Genomic DNA, 20,804 nt, shown 5'->3' with positions numbered 1-20,804 from the left:
AAGCAAGGAACTTTGTACTTGCTGAGTAACTAACTACACATGTGAAATTGGTTTTACTGTACCTAGTCATTATCTTCAGGTATAACATGAATTATTAGATTCATGTTAATAAAAAATTATCTGAATGTACACATATCAACTATAATAAGAACATACAGTTTTAGAAATTTTTATTTGTAATAGAATTTACAGCATTCTGATAACACAAAATTATGCAAACTCGTCAGTCTAAATTGATATATATGAGCTTTTCTTCACTAGAATAGGAAAAGACATTTTTATCTCTTACTGATGACATTTAATCACACAAACACACACATTCTTTTCTTTTCCTTTTTCTTTTTTTTGCGGTACCTGGGCCTCTCACTGTTGTGGCCTCTCCCGTTACGGAGCACAGGCTCCGGACGCGCAGGCTCAGCAGCCATGGCTCACGGGCCCAGCCGCTCCATGGCATGTGGGATCCTCCCGGACCGGCGCACAAACCCGTGTCCCCTGCATCGGCAGGCGGACTCTCAACCACTGTGCAACCAGGGAAGCCCCTTTTTCTTTTTTTAAAAAACACTAAACACAAGCAAACCACCTATCCAAACCACAACCACTGGAATCTTGGTATGACTTAACGCATCAATTAGGCTTTTAGTAGTTTTGTTTTGTTATGTACTTGCAAGACTCTTGAGGTAATTCCAAACCATGCATCTTCATAACAAAACACTAATGAGATCTGAGTTTAACAAAAGTGATATATGTATGTAATCTATATTAGTAAAATTAAATTGGTTATGATTATTAAAAGCAATAGGGTTTAAATACCTGGACAATATGGATAGAAGGCAGCAGGTCTCTTAGCCTTTGCCCTCCTTTTCAGCAAACCTCCTTGGCCACCTGATCAGCATTAAAGAAACAGTTGTAGAAATATTTCTTCCTTCCGTTCTTATCATATTCTGAAGAAACTGCCCACTTTGTTCCTTTAGCATATTAGGTTCCTCCTCTCTGATTTTTCTTTAGTGTTCACCTTTCCCACCAATGTTCTTTACCCACATCAATAAAAATTGCACACCTCAAAATTACATGACAAAATACTGAACAAAATGCTTCTGTAACTCTGTTTTCACACATTTCTTCTAGAATATAAGTGGTTTAAGAATAGGAAATATGAATTTCCTAAAGATCAAGTACAACACCATTATGATAAGGTAATTGCAATACTTGAAAAAAATGAATTTGTTTACAATGCTAACTCTAGACCACCAGTCCACACCTTTTAAAGGTGTCCTCTGCCTTGATCTACGACAATAACTTATCAATTTACATTCTGCTGGTCACAAAAAAAATTTTATTTTGAATCTCTATTATGAAGAAAAAGTTTTCTTTCAACTTTCAAACACCAGGAATTCTAAATTATTCACTGAGGGAATATTCTGGATCTTCATTTTATTCACCAATCTTTATTACTTGTAGTTACATTTTCAAGTATGATTCAAAGGAAGTGTCAGCTTTTTTAACTGGAATACTAAAACAAACTTATTTACAAAGTATCTGATTTTCAGGGCTTAGGGGTAATTGAGAAAGCAGAGTCCTCCTGTCTCCTAACTCACAGGATTTTTGTGTGAATTCTAGAGACAGGGCACAGGATTCTATACAATATTTTCTAACAGCTTCCTGGGGGACTTCCCTGGTGCTTCAGTGGTTAAGAATCCGCCTGCCAGTGCAGGGGACACGGGCTTGATCTCTGGTCTGGGAAGATCCCACATGCCACGGGGCAACTAAGCCCATGTGCTGCAACTACTGAGTCTGCACGCCGCAACTACTGAAGCCCACACACTCTGGGGCCTGCATGCTGCCACTACTGAAGCCCACACCTAGAGCCCATGCTCCGCAACAAGAGATGCCACCACAATGAGAAGCCCTCACACCACAACAAAGTGCAGCAATGAAGACCCAGCACAGCCAAATTAATTAAATTAATTAATTAAAGAAAGACTTATCAAATTGTACATTAAAAAAAAAAGCTTCCTGGGGATTCAGATGGGCACACCAATCTACCGGACACACAAACAGGAACCAATGCCCTTATCAGGGGCAATAAAATAGTATCATAGCTCAATTAAGTTGGCGTCTTGACCTTGTACTTGGCTCCATCTCTATGTCAATTAACTAATACCAAGGATATCATGAGATGGAATATGTATGGCTTTAAATCCTTCCTTAAAGCTTAAAATTTTTTTTCACTTTATAAAGCCATGAATGAGGCATTCAATAAGAGATATGGTAAGCCAGAAAGTGTTACAAGAAACTATTTTATCAAATTAAAATAAAGTCATTTTGTATTAGAAAGGCAGAATGACTACCAGAAATAATTTTAGACTAGAAGGGAGACCTAAACAGCTCTTCTCTATAAGAGGGAAGCTGAATAAATGGCACCAAACTGAGGATATCATTGACTGTGCATTTAGAAATGAATTCCCTTAAGCAGCTGATAAAATTATCTTTATTTGGTTTTTTTTCTGTCTTGTTCCCAAAGGAAAGCAAACTACAAATGAACTTCCAATGCACTTTGCTTCTTTTCTGACACTTTCTTAAATCCAACGAATATCTACATTGTATCTCTTCAAACTTTGAGGTGAGCACCTTTGATCTCTTCTACCCTGATATGTCAATGTGGTATTAAGCATACAACCAGTATGTGGAAAACATCCTGGGATTAATACCAATTTTTTATTTCCCCAAGGAGGACCTAAACTTTGAGAGCAAAACTGTTTCTTACGTCTATCATATTTTAGGCTGTAGACTTCCAATAGATAAATTTGCTTGAAGGTGGTTTCTTTCTTAAAATGCACAAATCATATCTTATCTGAGTATTCCATTCAAGCAGTTGCAAAAATGTTAATCTTGAACGGTAAAGCCTATTTGAAAACTTGATTTTATTGCTAGTTTAACAATTTTGTCTAAGCAATCTTGGAACCAAGTGCTAAGCTTCTTAAAGCACTGGCATTTCTGTTGCCACCTAACAACTTCATGACAGCCCCTGTAGATCACACAACTGCCACATTATAGTTTGCCAGACAAAATAAATTATAACTGAGGTAATTAGCAATAGAAATAACTTTTATAGTAAAGGCCCTTTACAAAGCAGCGGGTTTGGGGTCCCCCCCCCCGCCCCAGTACAGAAAAGTTTCAGGTTAAAGGAGATCTTCTTCCACCCTTGCTACCTGCATAAAGCTGGGGAAAAAAAGAACACAAAATTTTACAAGTGAACTCACCAACTTCTCTTCACTTTGAAGGACCTGGAATTTATACAAAGACTGAAAAATCAATAATATCAAGGGTGACTGTCATTTATTTCATTTTTGAGGAACTAGATGCAAAGGTCAATGAAGATTAGTGTATATTTTCAGTTTGCAGAGGAAGGAAATAGTATTCCAGAAAGAAAATGGCTTGATTTATGATGACATGCTTCCACATAACCATGTTCTGTAGCTGCTTATGAAAAACATTTTTGTGCTCACTAATGCTATTCTCTGCTGCTCTTCAGATTACCATCCTCCTATTTTACATTTTAAAGAAATTTTCCTTCTCAAAGGGAAAAGGAGGGAGGGGGCTTATTTGAATGGTAAACTATTCTATTTTTCAAAAAGAAATATAACGATATATTTCTTGTAAAAATGTTAACCATGACTGACACACATCACCCCAAGAAAAATCTTAACCTGTTACTACATGATACAAAGCATAAAGCCCCCTTCTAATTTCTATATTTGAGAAAAGAAACATGAGAATTGCAAAACGTTTTCTTTAAAAATCTTAGTTACATAATATGGAAAAATCTCGGTCAGAATGTTGAATAAAAGAAGTCAGACAGGGCTTCCCTGGTGGCGCAGTGGTTGCGAGTCCGCCTGCCGATGCAGGGGACACGGGTTCATGCCCCAGTCTGGGAGGATCCCACATGCCGCGGAGCGGCTGGGCCCGTGAGCCATGGCCGCTGGGCCTGCGCATCCAGAGCCTGTGCTCCGCAACGGGAGAGACCACAGCAGTGAGAGGCCCACGTACCGCAGAAAAAAAAAAAAAAAGTCAGACACAATGAGTTCACATTGTATGATTCTATTTATATGATGTTTAAAGATTGTTTAAAAACTTATTTATGTGATATCTCATAATAATGATTATTCTTGGTAACCAAGAATTGATTAGGAGGAAGCAGGAGAGAAGCCTTCCCGGGTGTTAGAAATGATCTAGGCAGTGGTTATGAGTGTGTACATTTATAAAATTTATCAAGGGCTTCCCTGGTGGCGCAGTGGTTGAGAGTCCGTCTGCCGATGCAGGGGACACAGGTTCATGCCCCAGTCTGGGAAGATCCCACATGCCGCGGAGCGGCTGGGCCCGTGAGGCCTGCGCGTCTGGAGACTGTGCTCCGCAACGGGAGAGGCCACAACAATGAGAGGCCCGCGTACTGCAAAAAAAAAAAAAAAAAAAACATTTATCAGGCAGTACAATTAATAATGCTCTTTACTATATATATTATATCTCATTTAAAAAAATTCCTGTATTAAATTAAAACAATAAATACAGTAAAATTACATTTGTCAGCAAAGATGGGGCTAGGGAGCATGACCTGTAGCTACTTTCCCCTCTAAACGTATGACTCTTTAAATTTATAAAATGGCCTAGTTGTCACATCTAGAGCCAAAAGAATTTCACATCAAAACACGGTAGACAGGGCTTCCCTGGTGGCGTGGTGGTTGAGAGTCCGCCTGCTGATGCAGGGGACACGGGTTCATGCCCCAGTCCGGGAAGATCCCACATGCCGCGGAGCAGCTGGGCCCGTGAGCCATGGCCACTGAGCCTGCGCGTCCGGAGCCTGTGCTCCGCAACGGGAGAGGCCACAGCGGTGAAAGGCCCGCGTATCGCAAAAAAACCCCAAAAAAACAAAAACACGGTAGACAATAGTTGTAGGGGGGGGGTGGTTTACTACAAGTGCTTCATACACTTGTTAAACAACCCACATTATTCATTTTAAGAATGTTAGATATTAAATTAATTTCATGTTTTACAGTTTGTTTCCAGGGAACATATGGGGTAACTTTACCTGGTTCAAACACATTTAACTTAAAGGACCTGTTAATTCTGGCCTTATGTTGGCAGGGCAAGATGTAGCATGTCAAAGATAACTAATACACCCTGTTAATCAAGAAAATTACTATTGTAAATTATTAGGAATGTAATATAAAGAGACTAGTTAGGATTTGGTCTTTAAAAGCTGCATAGACTATACAAAGATTTACTCAAAAGCTTTTAATCCACAAAAACTTTCCATATTTCTTATAAAGGCTTAAAACAAAACAAAACAACCAGTAAGTAAATCTGAAGCTCAGTGCATTGTCTCCTTTTTCATGCATTGAGTTACTTGCTCTCCTTTGGTTCCACCAGATTGGAAGTTTTACATTTTCTCTCTTTTTGTTTTATGATTACTATTACAAACTTTAAGGATATTTGACTACGCAAATTCTAACGTCAAGAAACCTACCATTCTCATGAATAGAATCAAACCCTTAAACTGTTTTACTCCTGTCATCTATCCCAGTCTAAGTCTTATTATTTTATTTATAATTTTAAATTTGACATCATTATTATCAATATTTTATACAGCCAATGCTTATTTAGATTTACCATCAAGTTGACTAATTCTTTTGCTTTTATTCCTTTTTGAAGGTTTCTTCTTCCTCCTGAGTTAAATTTCCTTCTTCCAGAAACACATCTTTCAGTAATTTCCTCAATAAGGGTTTGTTGATGGTAAATACACTGAATATGTATTTTTCATCCAAAACTGATGTTTTTCTTGAACCACAGCTTAGGAGAGTAAATTCTAACTGAACATTTTAGTAGCCACTAGCCACATATGGCTTTTAAGAAAGAACTTGAAATGTGGTTAAGATAAGTGAGGAACTGAATTTTAAATTTATTGTATTTTATTTTACTTATTTTTTAATGAAGTATAGTTGATTTACAATGTTATGTTAGTTTCTGGGGTACCACATACCATATATATATGGTTTATTACAAGATAGTTCCCTGTGCTATACAGTAGGACCTTGTTTATCCATCCTATATATAACAGTTGGCATCTGCTAGTCCCAAACTCCCCATCCAACCCTCCCCTTTGGCAACTACAAGTCTGTTCTCTATGTCTGTGAGTCTGTTCTGTTTTGTAGATAGGTTTGTGTCATATTTTAGATTCCACATATTAGTGATATCATATGGTATTTGTCTTTCTCTTTCTGACTTACTTCACTTAGTATGATAATCTCTAGCTCCATCCATGTAGCTGCAAATGGCATTATTTCATTCTTTTTTATAGCTGAGTAATATTCCATTGTTTATATGTACCACATCTTCTTTATCCATTATTCTGTCCAAGGACATTTAGGTTGCTTCCATGTCTTGGCTATTGTAAATAATGCTGCAACGAACATTGGAGTGCATGTTATCTTTTTGAATTAGAGTTTTCTCCAGACATATGCTTAGGAGTAGGATTGCTGGATCATATGACAACTCTCTTTTTAGTTTTTTAAGGAACCTCCATACTGTTTTCCATAGTGACTGTACCAATTTACATTCCCACCAACAGTGTAGAGGGTTCCCTGCTCTCCACACCCTTTCCAGCATTTGTTATTTACAGAGTTCTTGATGATGGTCATTCTGACCGGTGTGAGGTGGTACCTCATTGTAGTTTTGATTTGCATTTCTCTAATAATTAGCAATGTTGAGCATCTTTTCATGTGTCTATTGGCTATCTGTATGTCTTCTTTGGAGAAATGTCTATTTAGGTCTTCTGCCCATTTTTTGATTGGGTTGTCTGTTTTTTTGCTATTGAGCTGTATAAGCTGTTTGTATATTTTGGAAATTAAGCCCTTGTTGGTCACATCTTTCACAAATATTTTCTCTCAGTCTGTAGGTTGTCTTTTCATTTTGTTTATGGTTTCCTTTGCTGTGCAAAAGCTTATAATTATTTGATTAGGCCCCATTTGTTTATTTTTGCTTTTACTTCTTTATTTTTTTATTACATACTAAAGAAGCATTTCAGTAGATGCAGAAAAAAAAATTGATTCATTAAACGTGTAAAAGTTCTAGAAGAAAGCATAGGAGACAATCATTGTAACCCTGAGCTACAAAGATTTCTTAGATATGATATTGAATGCATGATTCATAAAAGAAAAAAATGACAAAGTAGTCTTCATCAGAGTTTAAAACATCTACTGCTCTTAACACATTATTAGGAGAATGAAAGGAGAAGTCACAGGTTGGGCGAAAAATATTTGCAAATCATGTAAATATGGTGAATTATAATGATTGATTGATTTCTTTTTTTTTTTTTTTTTTTGGCGGTACGCAGGCCTCTCGCCACTGTGGCCTCTCCCGTTGCGGAGGCTCAGCGGCCATGGCTCACGGGCCCAGTCACTCCGCAGCGTGTGGGATCCTCCCAGACCGGGACACGAACCCATGTCCCCTGCATTGGCAGGCGGACTCCCAACCACTGCACCACCAGCGAAGCCCTATAATGATTGATTTCTGAATGTTAAACCAATCTTGTATTCCTGAGGTCTACTTGATCATGATGTATTATAATTTTTATACACTGTTAGACTCGATTTGTTAAAATTTTGTTAAGAATTTTTGCATCTATGTGCATAAAGTATATTGGTTTATTGTTTTATCTTCTCTAGTGTCTTTGTCTGGTTTTAATATTACAGTAATTTTAGCTTCACAGAAAGAGCTGGGAAGTATTTCCTCCTCTTCAATTTTCTTCAAATGTTTGGTATAGTATTGTTATTATTTCTTCCTTAAAATTTCAGAATTCCCTAGTGAAGCAACATGGGCCTGAAGTTTTCTTTGTGGCACATTAAAAAATATATATTCAATCATCTTAGTAGATATAGGGCCATTTAGGTAGTCTACTTTTTCTTGAATGAGCTTTGGTAGTTTGTGTTTTTTAAAGTGTCCATGTAAATGGTTGAATTTTTTCAAGAACTTTGTTCACAATTTTCCCTTATTACTCTTAATATGTGTAGAATCTGAAGCAATGTCACTTTCGTCACCTGATACTGGTTTTTTAAACATCTTGTTGCTATGCTCATAGGAGAGCAATCAATTTTAAAACTTTATTGTCCTGTATATATAAAGTGATTCTACAGCTCTAAAAAGTACTGCTCATGACTTTAAAAAGTTATATTATTTCTGCTCTGCTAACATTAATTCTTATAAATCACTTAAGTTGGGCCTTGGTTCCTTATCTCTAAAAATGATTAGTTCGGTGAAATGGATTAAGATCTTTCAGGCTCAAGGAGTTTGATTCCATAAATGAAAACATATATGTGTGTGGGGTTCTGAGGTTATATATTTCTTATATATATTTTCCCTTCAGTAGCAAGGGAATTTCCCTGAAGGAATTTATTCAATGAAAGCAATTCTACAAAACAAAAAAAGAAATTACTCTTTCACTCAATTTTGCTGATAAAATAATAGATCATTCATTCTCTAGTAAGATTGTTTTCTTAAACAGTACCTACAAATTCTAATTTTTAAACACTTTTCAAGGAGGGAAGAGCAGAGAAGTTTATTTGATATTTACCCAGCTATCTGTAGTAATTTGTTTTTTTCACTCATGCATATAATAAGTGTTTATAATAAAATACAGATTCTATATGCTCTGCTCTCTGCAACCTTATACAAATCTGTTTTCCAAAAACATTAAGAAATGCAACGTCTTCTCAATTTTCCAAGGCCACTTGCTAGTAACTCTTTGAATGTTTTTATTTTGACAATGAATCTTGATTGTGTTTTAGCACTTCTATTTATCAAAATGCTTTATTCTATTATTTTTTTAACTGTTTAATTTACTAATTTCATTAAATATTGTTTTATTTATTAAACAGGGAATCAGAAATGAGTATACATAAAGGGATTTTTATGGGATTTATATCCTTACCTAAGTAAGGAAGATTGGGTCTTTTCCTCTGATTAGTTATGAAGGGGCAATTTTAGCAACAACCAATCAACCATTCTAATACCTTAAAATCCCAGAGTCAAAAGATCTGTTTTCTGCCAAGAGCAACAGTTTCATAACTTAAAAAAAGAAATCACTGTTTTAGGCAACTAATATAATTGTAAGCTAAATTTTCCAAGGCAGCAATAATTTCATTTCTAAAGATTATCCAGAATGCACGTGAGAATGCATTGTTTTTTTTATTATCCAGGACCACCGAGCCCCTGCATGAGTTCATCCACGATGTAAAAGCTAAAATCTTAAGTGTGTATACATTTTTGGACATCAGCTACGCTTTCCCAATCAGTTAATAAGAGGAACTGAGAAACATATACTTAGAAGTCATGATACGAGAGGACCCTTAATGAAATTCCTCCAGAACTTTTATTTCAGTGGCCACGTTTAATTTCCTAATTAAAGAATATCCATCTCCTTAGTGAGGCAAAAAAGTAAAATCCAGCTATCTATTATTTAAAAGAGATATCTAAATTACAATACAGATGATTTGAAAATTAAGGAAGGATAAAAAATATACTAGGTAAATGTCAAGGAAGCAGAGGTGGCAATATTAAGAGCAGGGGGACAGAATTTAAGGCAATGAGTAGTAAAAAGGGGGGAAGGGCTTACTTTATAGTAATAGAAGATCCAGTCCATTTAAATTAGTCATTAGCCATTATATGTATCATAAAATAGCACAAACACATGACAGTAGTAAGAAGACAGACAAAGACATCATTATAGTAAAAAATTTAAACTATCCCTAAGAATCTAACAGAGCAAGTATACAAAGTAATAAGGATATAGAAAAAAAATTAAAAGCACAAACATTAACAAGCTTGTTATACCTTAGAAATAGAAAAAAAAACACATTCTTTTCAAATTCCCACAGAATATTACAAAACTAAACCATGTGCAAGGCCATGACAAAAATCTCAAAAATTCTAAAAAGTAATCACACCAATCGTGTTTTAATATTCACAAGACAGTAACACTAAGGAACTTATAACAAAAGGAGAACGACGTATCATCATCACCATCATCTAAATGTTTGGAAACATATTTTTTTAAACTTTTACTTTTCTTCTTCTCTGAAGAGAAATTCATTTGAAAATGATGTCTTTCAACAAGGTCATGCTTAGGTATTATTATTCTATGAATACTAACCACAACAATTTTGTCTTTAAAAAGGACTTAAATTACTAGGAGCCTCAAAAAGATGAAAAAATAGATAATTTTCTTGATCTGTGCTCAATAATCCCCTAGTAGAAATGCTTACTTCCAGCCTTCTATTTATAGGAATGTCAATTTGCACTGAAAAAGACACAGGAACAACATACAAGTTCAAGAAGATAAGGGAAAAAATAAATCCATAAGAACTAAAAGATTTTTGTAACAGACACAGAAAGACAAAGAAAATCACTGTATTTTACCTGCTGTTTTCCCCATAACACTCCTAGTGTTATTCATAAGGGTATGTACTAGAGAACCAAGACCAACACGTTTCATCCACAAAATAAGCAAACAAAATAGTTATTTTATTTCAGTTTGTTAAAATAGTCAGGAGAAGAACTTGTGGCAAAAAGACATTGTGCTATCAAATAAAAGGAATTAAAAACCATAGATTTTAGGTAAACTAAATAAAATAAGCCTGAGTTTCCTCCAAATAAATAGAAATTTCCAACTGGCAATCACGATAGTTGGTAAACTCGACTGCAAAAGAAGCCAAATTCAATTTCTCTATATTACTGATGTTAGGCTGTGAACTGGACTGAAGGCCTATGGTAACCAGCTCCCACTGAACAGTGTTTAAGATATAGCTGCCTCACAATTAATTTTATGAACACATCCAGGAAATCTCTTTATTGTAATGTGCCAATATGTTATGCAATAATTCCATCTCAATGATAAGGACTTAACATTCAGACATTCGATCTCTGTTAACATTACAAAATTTGAAAGAAGGAAAACACTTAGGTACTCACAGTGTGCGAAACACTTTATATTCTATGAGTCATGGCCAGGGCAGTGATCTCGCTATTAGCATATTGAAAAAAGGTATCATCTCTCCCTCCTCTGAACATCCCTACCACTTACTGTTTCTCTCACACATCTGGCACAATGTTTTGAAGTAGTAAACTTTTCATATGCATCTGACTGATCGGAGTGTATCCCTTAAGGGCAAGCAACTGTGACACCTTCTACTTACTGGCATCTTCCACACAACACCTCACAAGAAGGAGATGCTTTTTAAATATTGACTGTTGTTAATTAACTGAGTAATAATGCCACCCACATATCCTTCCTTCAACAACACCTCTGCAGCATGGTTACCTGCTCTGTGCTCCAGAGTGCCTATACTTTCTGAAAATTCTCTGAAAAATTAAAATGAAGCAAACAAAACAACAAGGTCTACTTAAAATAACCAGATTTTAGTTAAGTGGCATTAGATAAAATGAGTAAGTTTTCTTTAAATTAATCCTAACTCTAATCAAAGATCTTCGAATATCTAGGTTTCTCCCTCTGGATTACAAAACAGCAGCAACACCAAAACACTACCATCTATCCCCACTCTTCCCCTGTGCTCCAGACTTTGCTTAATCAGTGGTCACCTCTATACCTTCCAAAAGGTTCCCATGGCTCCTGGTCTTCAGCAATTCAATTGTATAATCGTTCTCAAACTTTAAAATGCATCAGAATATCCTTAAAGACTTGCTAAAACACAAATTGCTGCTCTACCCCTAGGGTTTCTTATTCAGTGGGTCTAGGGTGGGCCTAAGTGTCTGGTGCTACTCATCGAGGGACCCACTTTTTTTTTCCTTTTTTTGCGGTACGCGGGCCTCTCACTGTAGTGGTCTCTCCCATTGCGGAGCACAGGCTCCGGATGCGCAGGCTCAGCAGCCATGGCTCACGGGCCCAGCCGCTCCGCGGCATGTGGGATCTTCCCGGACCGGGGCATGAACCCGTGTCCCCTGCAACGGCAGGCGGACTCTCAACCACTGCGCGACCAGGGAAGCCCAAGGAATCCACTATGAGAACTCTTACTACCCTCAAATCCTCCCCTATTTCTGTCATGCTTATTGTGCTTGATTAATTAATTCAAATCAATTTTAAAGTTTAATTCTTCCTTTAGATGAAGGGTGGTTTCTTTACTATGCTAAATAGGTGTTGGACATGTGGTGTGAATAGCAAACACCATTTTCATGTGGAGCTTTTCAGCATGATAGCAAATGTTTTTAGACAACCAAAGGGTGACTGATTCTCTAACTTTTCTAGCTCCAAAATGCTACACAACCATTTGGACCACGTAACCACCTTTGCAGGGAAGCATCAAACTAGTTATTCAGTTTGCATTATCCCAGGGATGTGCATATAATTCTCTCTGCCAGGAATGTTTTTCCCTCCCTCTTACCTGGTTAACTTCTCTTCTTTTTCAGATCTTAGCTCAGGGGAGACTTATACAGGGACGACTTCTTTTCCGTCCTCTTCACCAGATCAAATCCTCCTACTATGGGTTCTCACCGAGTCAACTGATTCCCCTCCCTGGTAGCCCCTGTCATGATTGCATTTTTTACATCTGTTTACAAAAATATTTTATTAATAGCTATCTTCCACGCTGGACTGTAAGCTCCAGAAAGACAGGGAACGTTTTTGCTTTTGATCACCATTATATTTTCAGTGCCTAGCACAATATCAGACACAGATGTTCCAATGAAGGCAGACAAGATCAGAGCTTTTTCAGCCCTAAGAGAGAGCATTCCTTTCTATAGTCTGCCACCCTAGCTGCTTTTCAGCTACCCCCACCTCCCCACACACACGCAAAAGGCCTTACCTTTTCTGAATAATTCTTGGAGACTTTCGGCACTTTGATTTAATACAGCCCATATCTCTTCCTCCTGCAGTGGTCCACCCCGAACCTCCAGGGCCTCAGCTAGTGTCACATGCATATTACCTAGGAAACAAGGGTAACAGATGGTCTACACATCAGCCACTTTACTGCACTTGCAGTAGTAAAAGTTCTGCATCAGTAATGAGACTATGAGGTCCCTGTCCACCTGAGTTCTCAATATGGCCTTCAATGTAAATATAATATAGTCCTACAGCTTAAAGTCACAGAGGGTAAAGGAGTTAAAGAACTCTCAAAACAACCACTTGCCCTAGCCCAATAGGGTCAACTTCAGAGACAGAACCGGAGAATAGCCATAGTGGTGGTGACTACTTCATGGGAGAAGACAGAGACCTCAGGGAACCAGAGACACCAAAGTACAGGTAATTAAATCAAAGCAGCCAGACTGAAGTTCCAGGTTTCATTCTCTGCATCCTAGGTAAAAAGAATAGAGAGGAGACCCTACAGCCATGGTGGAAGAAGTTGGGAATAAGATGGAACACATTTTTCCCATTCACTAATTCATTTCTACATTTCTAATATATACACTATAACTATAAATTTTGCACTGAATGCAATTAACTATTTCTAGACCCAGCTTTGCTATTTCTAGACCCAGCTTTGCTGCCAACTTACCATTTGCCCCTGGGAAAGTCATTTTACCTCTAAACTTCAATTTCCCATCTGTGACATAGGAATAATAATAATAGTAACAATAATGACATTTTGAGGTGGCTATGACAAAGAAAGAAGTTATGCATGTAAACATGCTTTGTAATCTAAGACATTATTGAAGTTGAATTAATAAAAAGTCAGGGTACTTCCCTGGTGGCGCAGTGGTTATGAATCCGCCTGCCAATGCGGGGGACACGGGTTCGAGCCCTGAATGCAGGGGACACGGGTTTGAGCCCTGGTCCGGGAAGATCCCACATGCCGCGGAGCAACTAAGCCCACGTGCCACAACTACTGAACCTGCATTCTAGAGCCCGTGAGCCACAACAATAGAAGCCACCGCAATGAGAAGCCCGCACACCGCAACGAAGAGTTGCCCCCGCAACTAGAGAAAGCCCGCGTGCAGCAACAAAGACCCAACGCAGCCAAAAAAAATAAATAAATTTATTTAAAAAAATAATAATAATAAAAAATAAAAAGTCAGAAAGGTGCCTCTGTGGTGACATTTCTGTAGGGTCAGCTTTTTTTTTTTTTTAAAGCATTCAATTAAGTAGGTGATATATTGATAAAATTTAAGATTTTCTATGGGGCTCAATAATCCTATTCACATTTTGGAAGAGGGAAATGCAGTTAGTCAAAATCCTATATAAATTTTCCTAAATTGACCCTCCTTGAAAAGAAAATTGCTCTTTGTAGTGATTACTAAGATTTTTACACTAACCCAACTAATTTAAGAATAATGTATATCGATTGATAGGCAGAAGCAGTGGGTTTGGAAAAGAAACTAGAAGGGGAAAAAAGGTTAAATACTTATTTTCTGTAATTATATCCTTCATTAAATTTAAAAATTAACCTATAAAACATTTCTTTCAGATAAAAGTCGACTTTGTTTAGTCAGCTAACAATATTTAATTAAAATAAAAGCTAATATTTTCTTTTAATTTACATTTATGGTACTTTAACAGAGATGGAAAAAAAAAGCAACTACAGCTCTACAAATGAGGCCAGCCTTTTCCTGTTACTTTCCTTTTCAAATGTTTACTATAGCATTTTATTCTTAGAGTCTGCCTTGAGGGGTGTCTACTTAAATGTAGAATGTGGTAGTTAAAAGGGAAGATATAAGATATTGCTTTGAAAAAGCCAAAGGGGGTTTTATTTAGCTTGTACAAGAAGAGATTATTATTCAGACCGCTCCCCCGCAACTCTCTAAGTTTCTCATGTACTTTATTATATGATAACACTGTAATAGCCCAGTTATTAAATTAAAAAAAAATAGAAGCTTCATTCCTTTCTGAAAGATATCTGAGTAATCTACACAAGACACTATGTTAAACTGGAAGTTTTAACAGAAGATACTATTAGCAATCAGATACCAAAGTGACTTGTGAGAAAGACTACTCTGTAGCAAATTTCTGAAGTAATATGAATGAGATGAGAACTGGTTAGACAGCTCTAAAGCCTACACACAGGGTATAAAGAGTAGGGAGAAAATTGCATCAGGAGAATTTCTTTGAAGGGAGTTGTACTGATTTTCATGCCTCCTCCAAAGCAGGAGGGGTGTGGGAAGGTGCCTTAGAGGGCTTGGTATATGTTCCCTGGAATTTAGGGAGGACACCACAGACTCATGTCTGATACTTTAGGGATCTAAAGTCTTTGACCATCACTGAGGCAGCAGCCAAAGGGAGGAGAGGGCAAACAGAGAGTTGCAGTGAGGAAGCATGCTGTATTGGGAGCTAGCTACTCTTCCACTGGTTGGGCAGGGGCAGAGGGTAAGGTGGACAAGGAGCTGGGCCACACAGCCTCGAGTTAATGAAATCCCACCCCGAAGGTGAAAATGTCCCCAAATTTAGATTGTGGTGATGGTAGCAAAACCCTAAAGCAGCGGTCCCCAACCTTTTTGGCACCAGGGACCAGTTTTGTGGAAGACAGGTTTTCCACAGACCGGGGGTGGGGGTGGGGGGTGTTTCGGGACAATTCAAGTGCATTACATTTATTGTGCACTTTATCCCTATTATTATACTGTAATATATAATGAAATCATTATACAACTCACCATAATGCAGAATCAGTGGGAGCCTGAGCTTGTTTTCCTGCAACTAGATGGTCCCATCTGGGGTCTGATGGGAGACAGTGACACCCGAAGTCTGTTGCTTATGTCCAGTCTACTCTGTAAGATGCAGCTTAATTGTCACTTGCTACTCACTAATAGGGTTTTTGTTTGTTTTTTTGCGGTACGCAGGCCTCTCACTGTTGTGGCCTCTCCCATTGCGGAGCACAGGCTCCGGACGCGCAGGCTCAGCAGCCATGGCTCACAGGCCCAGCCACTCCGTGGCATGTGGGATCTTCCCAGACCGGGGCACGAACCCGTGTCCCCTGCATCGGCAGGCAGACTCTCAACCACTGCGCCACCAGGGAAGCCCAATGATAGGGTTTTGATACGAGTCTGCAAGTGACTGATTTATTATGGTCTCTGTGCAGTCAAACCTCTCTGCTAATGATAATCTGTATTTGCAGCCGCTCCCCAACACTAGCAACACTCCCTCAGCTCCACCTCAGATCATCAGGCATTAGATTCTCATAAGGAGTGCGCAATCTAGATCCCTCACACACGCAGTTCACAGTAGGGTTTGCGCTCCTATGAGAATCTAACGCTGCTGCTGATCTGACAGGAGGCGGATCTCAGGCAGTAATGAGAGCAATGGGGAACGGCTGTAAATACAGATGGAGCTTCACTCGCTCGCCCAGCTGCTCACTTCCTGCTGTGTGGCCCGCTTCCTAACAGGCCACGGACCGCTACCGTGGCCAGGGGTTGGGAACCCCTGCTCTAAAGGTTTCTTTTTGCAGTATGCGGGCCTCTCACTGTTATGGCCTCTCCCGTTGCAGAGCACAGGCTCCAGATGCGCAGGCTCAGCGGCCGTGGCCCACGGGCCCAGCCACTCCGCGGCATGTAGGATCCTCCCAGACCGGGGCACGAACCCGTATCCCCTGCATCGGCAGGTGGACTCTCTACCACTGCGCCACCAGGGAAGCCCCTAAAGGTATATTTTAAAAGGGTAAATTTTATGGCATGTCAAGTATATCTCAATAAAGCTGTTAAAAAAATTCTCCCCAGAGTACCACCTGAGGTTCCCACAGTACTAACCAGAAGGAGGAGGAAGTGAGGGGAGGTGGAGGGGGAAGAAGAGGAAGTACGAGGGGAGGGAGAAGAGGAGGAGGAGGAAGAATAATTAGGTGTTGGCTAGTGGGAGGAAAATTGTTTTGAAGTATCACAGGAAGTATATAGTCCCAGTGAAGGATTCTGAAGGACACATAAACGTACACACAAAAGGGTCAGCCTTAAGCATATAACAAGCTCAAAGACAGTGAAGCCATGTTATAACAAGAGTCAGGTAAACAATTGTTTGCTTCTCTACCTTTCTTCCTGCCACCAGTTTAAATCCTGAAGCAGTCAAATATAGCAACTTGCAAATGGAAGAGGTAAGCAATAAAAAGAGAAGCCAACCACTGCCTCCTACTTACTGTTAATCCTAGCTGGGGAAGGGAAGCGTTTTAGTTTTGAATGAAGACTGAAATGGTGCTTAATATATTGACTAGGCACTTCTATTTAAGGAATTGACATTGTATTTGAAACGTGATTGTAGTTATTACTATCAAAGAATAAGGAGAGAATTATGGACTTGAGTTTCCTTATAGAGGCAAGAGAATAACTTCCCCACATGAAGGAGAAAGAAGGAAAACAGAAAGAGAGGAAGGAGGGAGGGAAAGGGGGAGGGAAAGAAGGAGGGCAGAAAGAAAGAAAAGTGATGGGCACAGTAAGATGCTTATGATTATCTATTATAAAGCAAATGCTACATTCACACACACAAAGTGTTAAATCTTAAGATACTGGTTTTCATTTATTTTTAAAGAGATTGGTTTTTAAAATAAATTTTTCCTATAAGTAAGAAAATGAAAAAGTAAAAGTAACTTCAACACAACAGAATTTTTTCCACACTTGATTGTTCTATCTACAAAGATTACTAATTACACCTCTATTTCTTGATTCAGTCAGGTCTGAAAAGACCTGAAGCATACTTACAAGTTTTCATTAATTAGAGATTTATTTAAGTACTCAGGAAGATTTTTTTTTGGCCGTACCGCACAGCATGTGGGATCTTAGTTCCCCTGACCAGGGATTGAACCTGTGCCCCCTGCAGTGGAAGCACAGAGAAGTCAATTTTTAATTGTATGAATACAGTTTAAAACAGTTAAAGGATTTTAATTAATAAAGTTTGAACAACGGGATTATACACTCAATCAAAAGGTCCCTTAAAAGTGACTATCAATCTTTTCTACAAGTAAAATAAAATAATTGACCTTAGAAACTTAAGAACTAGGCTTTAGAATTTGTAATTTAGTAAGAATACTCATTTAAAAATAATTTTCAGTAAGCTTTTCTATATACAGGAATACCTTGGATACCATTTATTTTTAAGTTAGGAGAAAATCATTGTGATCCTGGATGAAACAAATTTTTCTTAGATACAACATCAATGTGTGAACCATGAAATAAAAACATGGTTAAGACTTCATCAAAATTAAAAAAATAACTCTTTGAAAATAACTGCTCAAAGAATAAAAAGAAAAGCCACAAATTAAAGGAAAATATTTACAGATCACATAACTGATAAAGGATTTATATCCAGAATATATAAAGTACTGTCAAAACTCAGTAATAGAAAAACAAACAAAGCAAATTTTTTTTATCAAATGGGCAAAAGATTTGAATAGGTATTTCATTAAAGAAAACACATGGATAGCAAATGAGCACGTGAAAAGATGTTCAACTTCAACAGTCATTAGGAAAATGAAAATTAAAATGAGATACTGCCACATAGCTACCAGAATTACTAAAATGTAAAAGACTGACCATAAGTGTAGTCAAGGATGTGGAGGAACTAAAACGCTCATACATTACTAATGGGAATGTAAAATGGTACTCTTTGGGAAACTGACAGTTTCATAAAAAGTTAAATATAAGCCTACCAGATGATCTGGCCATTCCACTTCTAAGTACTTACCCCCAAAAAATTAAATCTTATATCTACACAAAGACTCATACAGGGAACACTTCTCAGAGCTTTCTGAGATGCTCCTCCCAGGTTATAATCCTCAAATTTGGCTCAAATAAAAATTTCCATTTCTTAAAAAAAAAAAAAAAGACATATACAGATGTTCGTATCAGCTTTATCTGTAACGCCTGAAAACTGGAAACAAGCAAATGTCTATCAACAAGTGAATGGATAAACTGATTTTAGTATATTCTCACAATGGAATATTAGTCAGCAATAAAAGGAATGAACTATTATTGATACATGCAACAACATGAATCTCAAAATAATTATACTGAGTAAAGGAAGCTACATCAAAAAAAAAAAGAGAGAGAGAGAGGGAGTATATACTTTATGATTACATTTGTACAAAATTATAAAAAATGCCAACTACAGTTACAAAAAATAGCTCAGTTGCCTGAGGATGGCACTGACCTATGGAGAGGCAGATGGAAGTTGATTACAAGGGGGCATGAGAAAACATTTGGGGATAATGGATATGTTTGTTATCTTGATTGTGATGATGGTTCGCAGGTGCATACATATGTCAAAACTCATCCAGTTGTACACAATATGTACAGCTTATTATATGTCAATTATTCCTCAATGAAGCTGTTAAAAAGAGAAAACAAACTAACTAAACCTGATGAAAGCCAGGACAGCATTCCTTTTCTTTGTCGGGTGAAGCCCCAACACGAGGTAACATATGCTTTAAAAAGAAAAAAAGTTTTCTAAAAGTTAATTTCTCCCATTAAAATAAAAATCTATAAGACTAAAGAAATCAAAATCCACGGCAAAGGTCTGAGATCTTCCCTCCTTAAACAGCCAAAGCATATCTCAGATGCCATGTAACTTATGTTACTAAAGTTAGAATGTGTAGCTTGATAACGCAATCATTTTTTAAAAACCATTATTCAAGATAGCCATGTCTTGTTTTTCTCTTAATTTCTAATTTCCTAAAGCACTTAAAACTGAAATGATAAGCTTTTGCACAGCAAAGGAAACCATAAACAAGACCAAAAGACAACCCTCAGAATGGGAGAAAATATTTGCAAATGAATCAACTGACAAAGGATTAATCTCTAAAATTTACAGGCAGCTCATGAAGCTCAATAACAAAAAAATAAACAACCCAATCCAAAAATGGGCAGAAGACCTAAATAGACATTTCTCCAAAGAAGATATACAGACTGCCAACAAACACATGAAAGAATGCTCAACATCATTAATCATTAGAGAAATGCAAATCAAAACTACAATGAGATATCATCTCACACCAGTCAGAATGGCCATCATCAAAAAATCTAGAAACAATAAATGCTGGAGAGGGTGTGGAGAAAAGGGAACACTCTTGCACTGCTGGTGGGAATGTGAATTGGTTCAGCCACTATGGAGAACAGTATGGAGGTTCCTTAAAAAACTACAAATAGAACTACCATATGACCCAGCAATCCCACTACTAGGTATATACCCTGAGGAAACCAGAATTCAGAAAGAGTCATGTACCAAAATGTTCATTGCAGCTCTATTTACAATAGCCCGGAGATGGAAACAACCTAAGTGCCCGTCGTCGGATGAATGGATAAAGAAGATGTGGCACATATATACAATGGAATATTACTCAGCCATAAAAAGAAACGAAATTGAGCTATTTGTAATGAGGTGGATAGATCTAGAGTCTGTCATACAGAGTGAAGTAAGTCAGAAAGAGAAGGACAAATACCGTATGCTAACACATATATATGGAATTTAAGAAAAAAAAATGTTATGAAGAACCTAGGGGTAAAACAGGAATAAAGACAGAGACCTACTGGAGAACAGACTTGAGGATATGGGGAGGGGGAAGGGTGAGGTGTGTTAGGGCGAGAGAGAGACATGGACATATATATACTAACAAACGTAAGGTAGATAGCCAGTGGGAAGCAGCCGCATGGCACAGGGAAACCGGCTCGGTTCTTTGTGGCTGTCTGGAGGGGTGGGATAGGGAGGGTGGGAGGGAGGGAGACAAAGAGGGAAGAGATATGGGAACATATATATATGTATAACTGACTCACTCTGTTATAAAGCAGAAACTAACACACCATTGTAAAGCAATTATACCCCAATAAAGATGTTAAAAAAA

At 37.7% G+C, this 20,804-nt stretch overlaps 1 protein-coding gene across 5 annotated transcripts in view; it reads right to left on the bottom strand.

Moving 5' to 3' along the window:
* The window catches only part of PTPN13 (protein tyrosine phosphatase non-receptor type 13), a 230,421-nt gene that overhangs the window by 164,426 nt on the left and 45,191 nt on the right, over positions 1-20,804 (bottom strand). For 4 of the 5 annotated variants that reach the window (XM_007465717.1, XM_007465718.1, XM_007465719.1 and 1 more), the window contains exon 1: positions 12,867-12,981. In XM_007465717.1, the coding sequence (XP_007465779.1) occupies positions 12,867-12,981 (115 nt within the window). Of the gene's footprint in view, positions 1-12,866; positions 12,987-20,804 lie in introns of those variants that run through there. The other variant, XM_007465716.1, reaches the window with a different exon arrangement.

The sequence above is a fragment of the Lipotes vexillifer genome, unplaced genomic scaffold (genome assembly GCF_000442215.2).
Source record: "Lipotes vexillifer unplaced genomic scaffold, Lipotes_vexillifer_v1.1 scaffold301, whole genome shotgun sequence".
Taxonomy (NCBI): Eukaryota; Metazoa; Chordata; class Mammalia; order Artiodactyla; family Lipotidae; genus Lipotes; species Lipotes vexillifer.
Note: the sequence above shows the minus strand (reverse complement) of the source record. Positions and strands in the feature narration are given on the sequence as shown.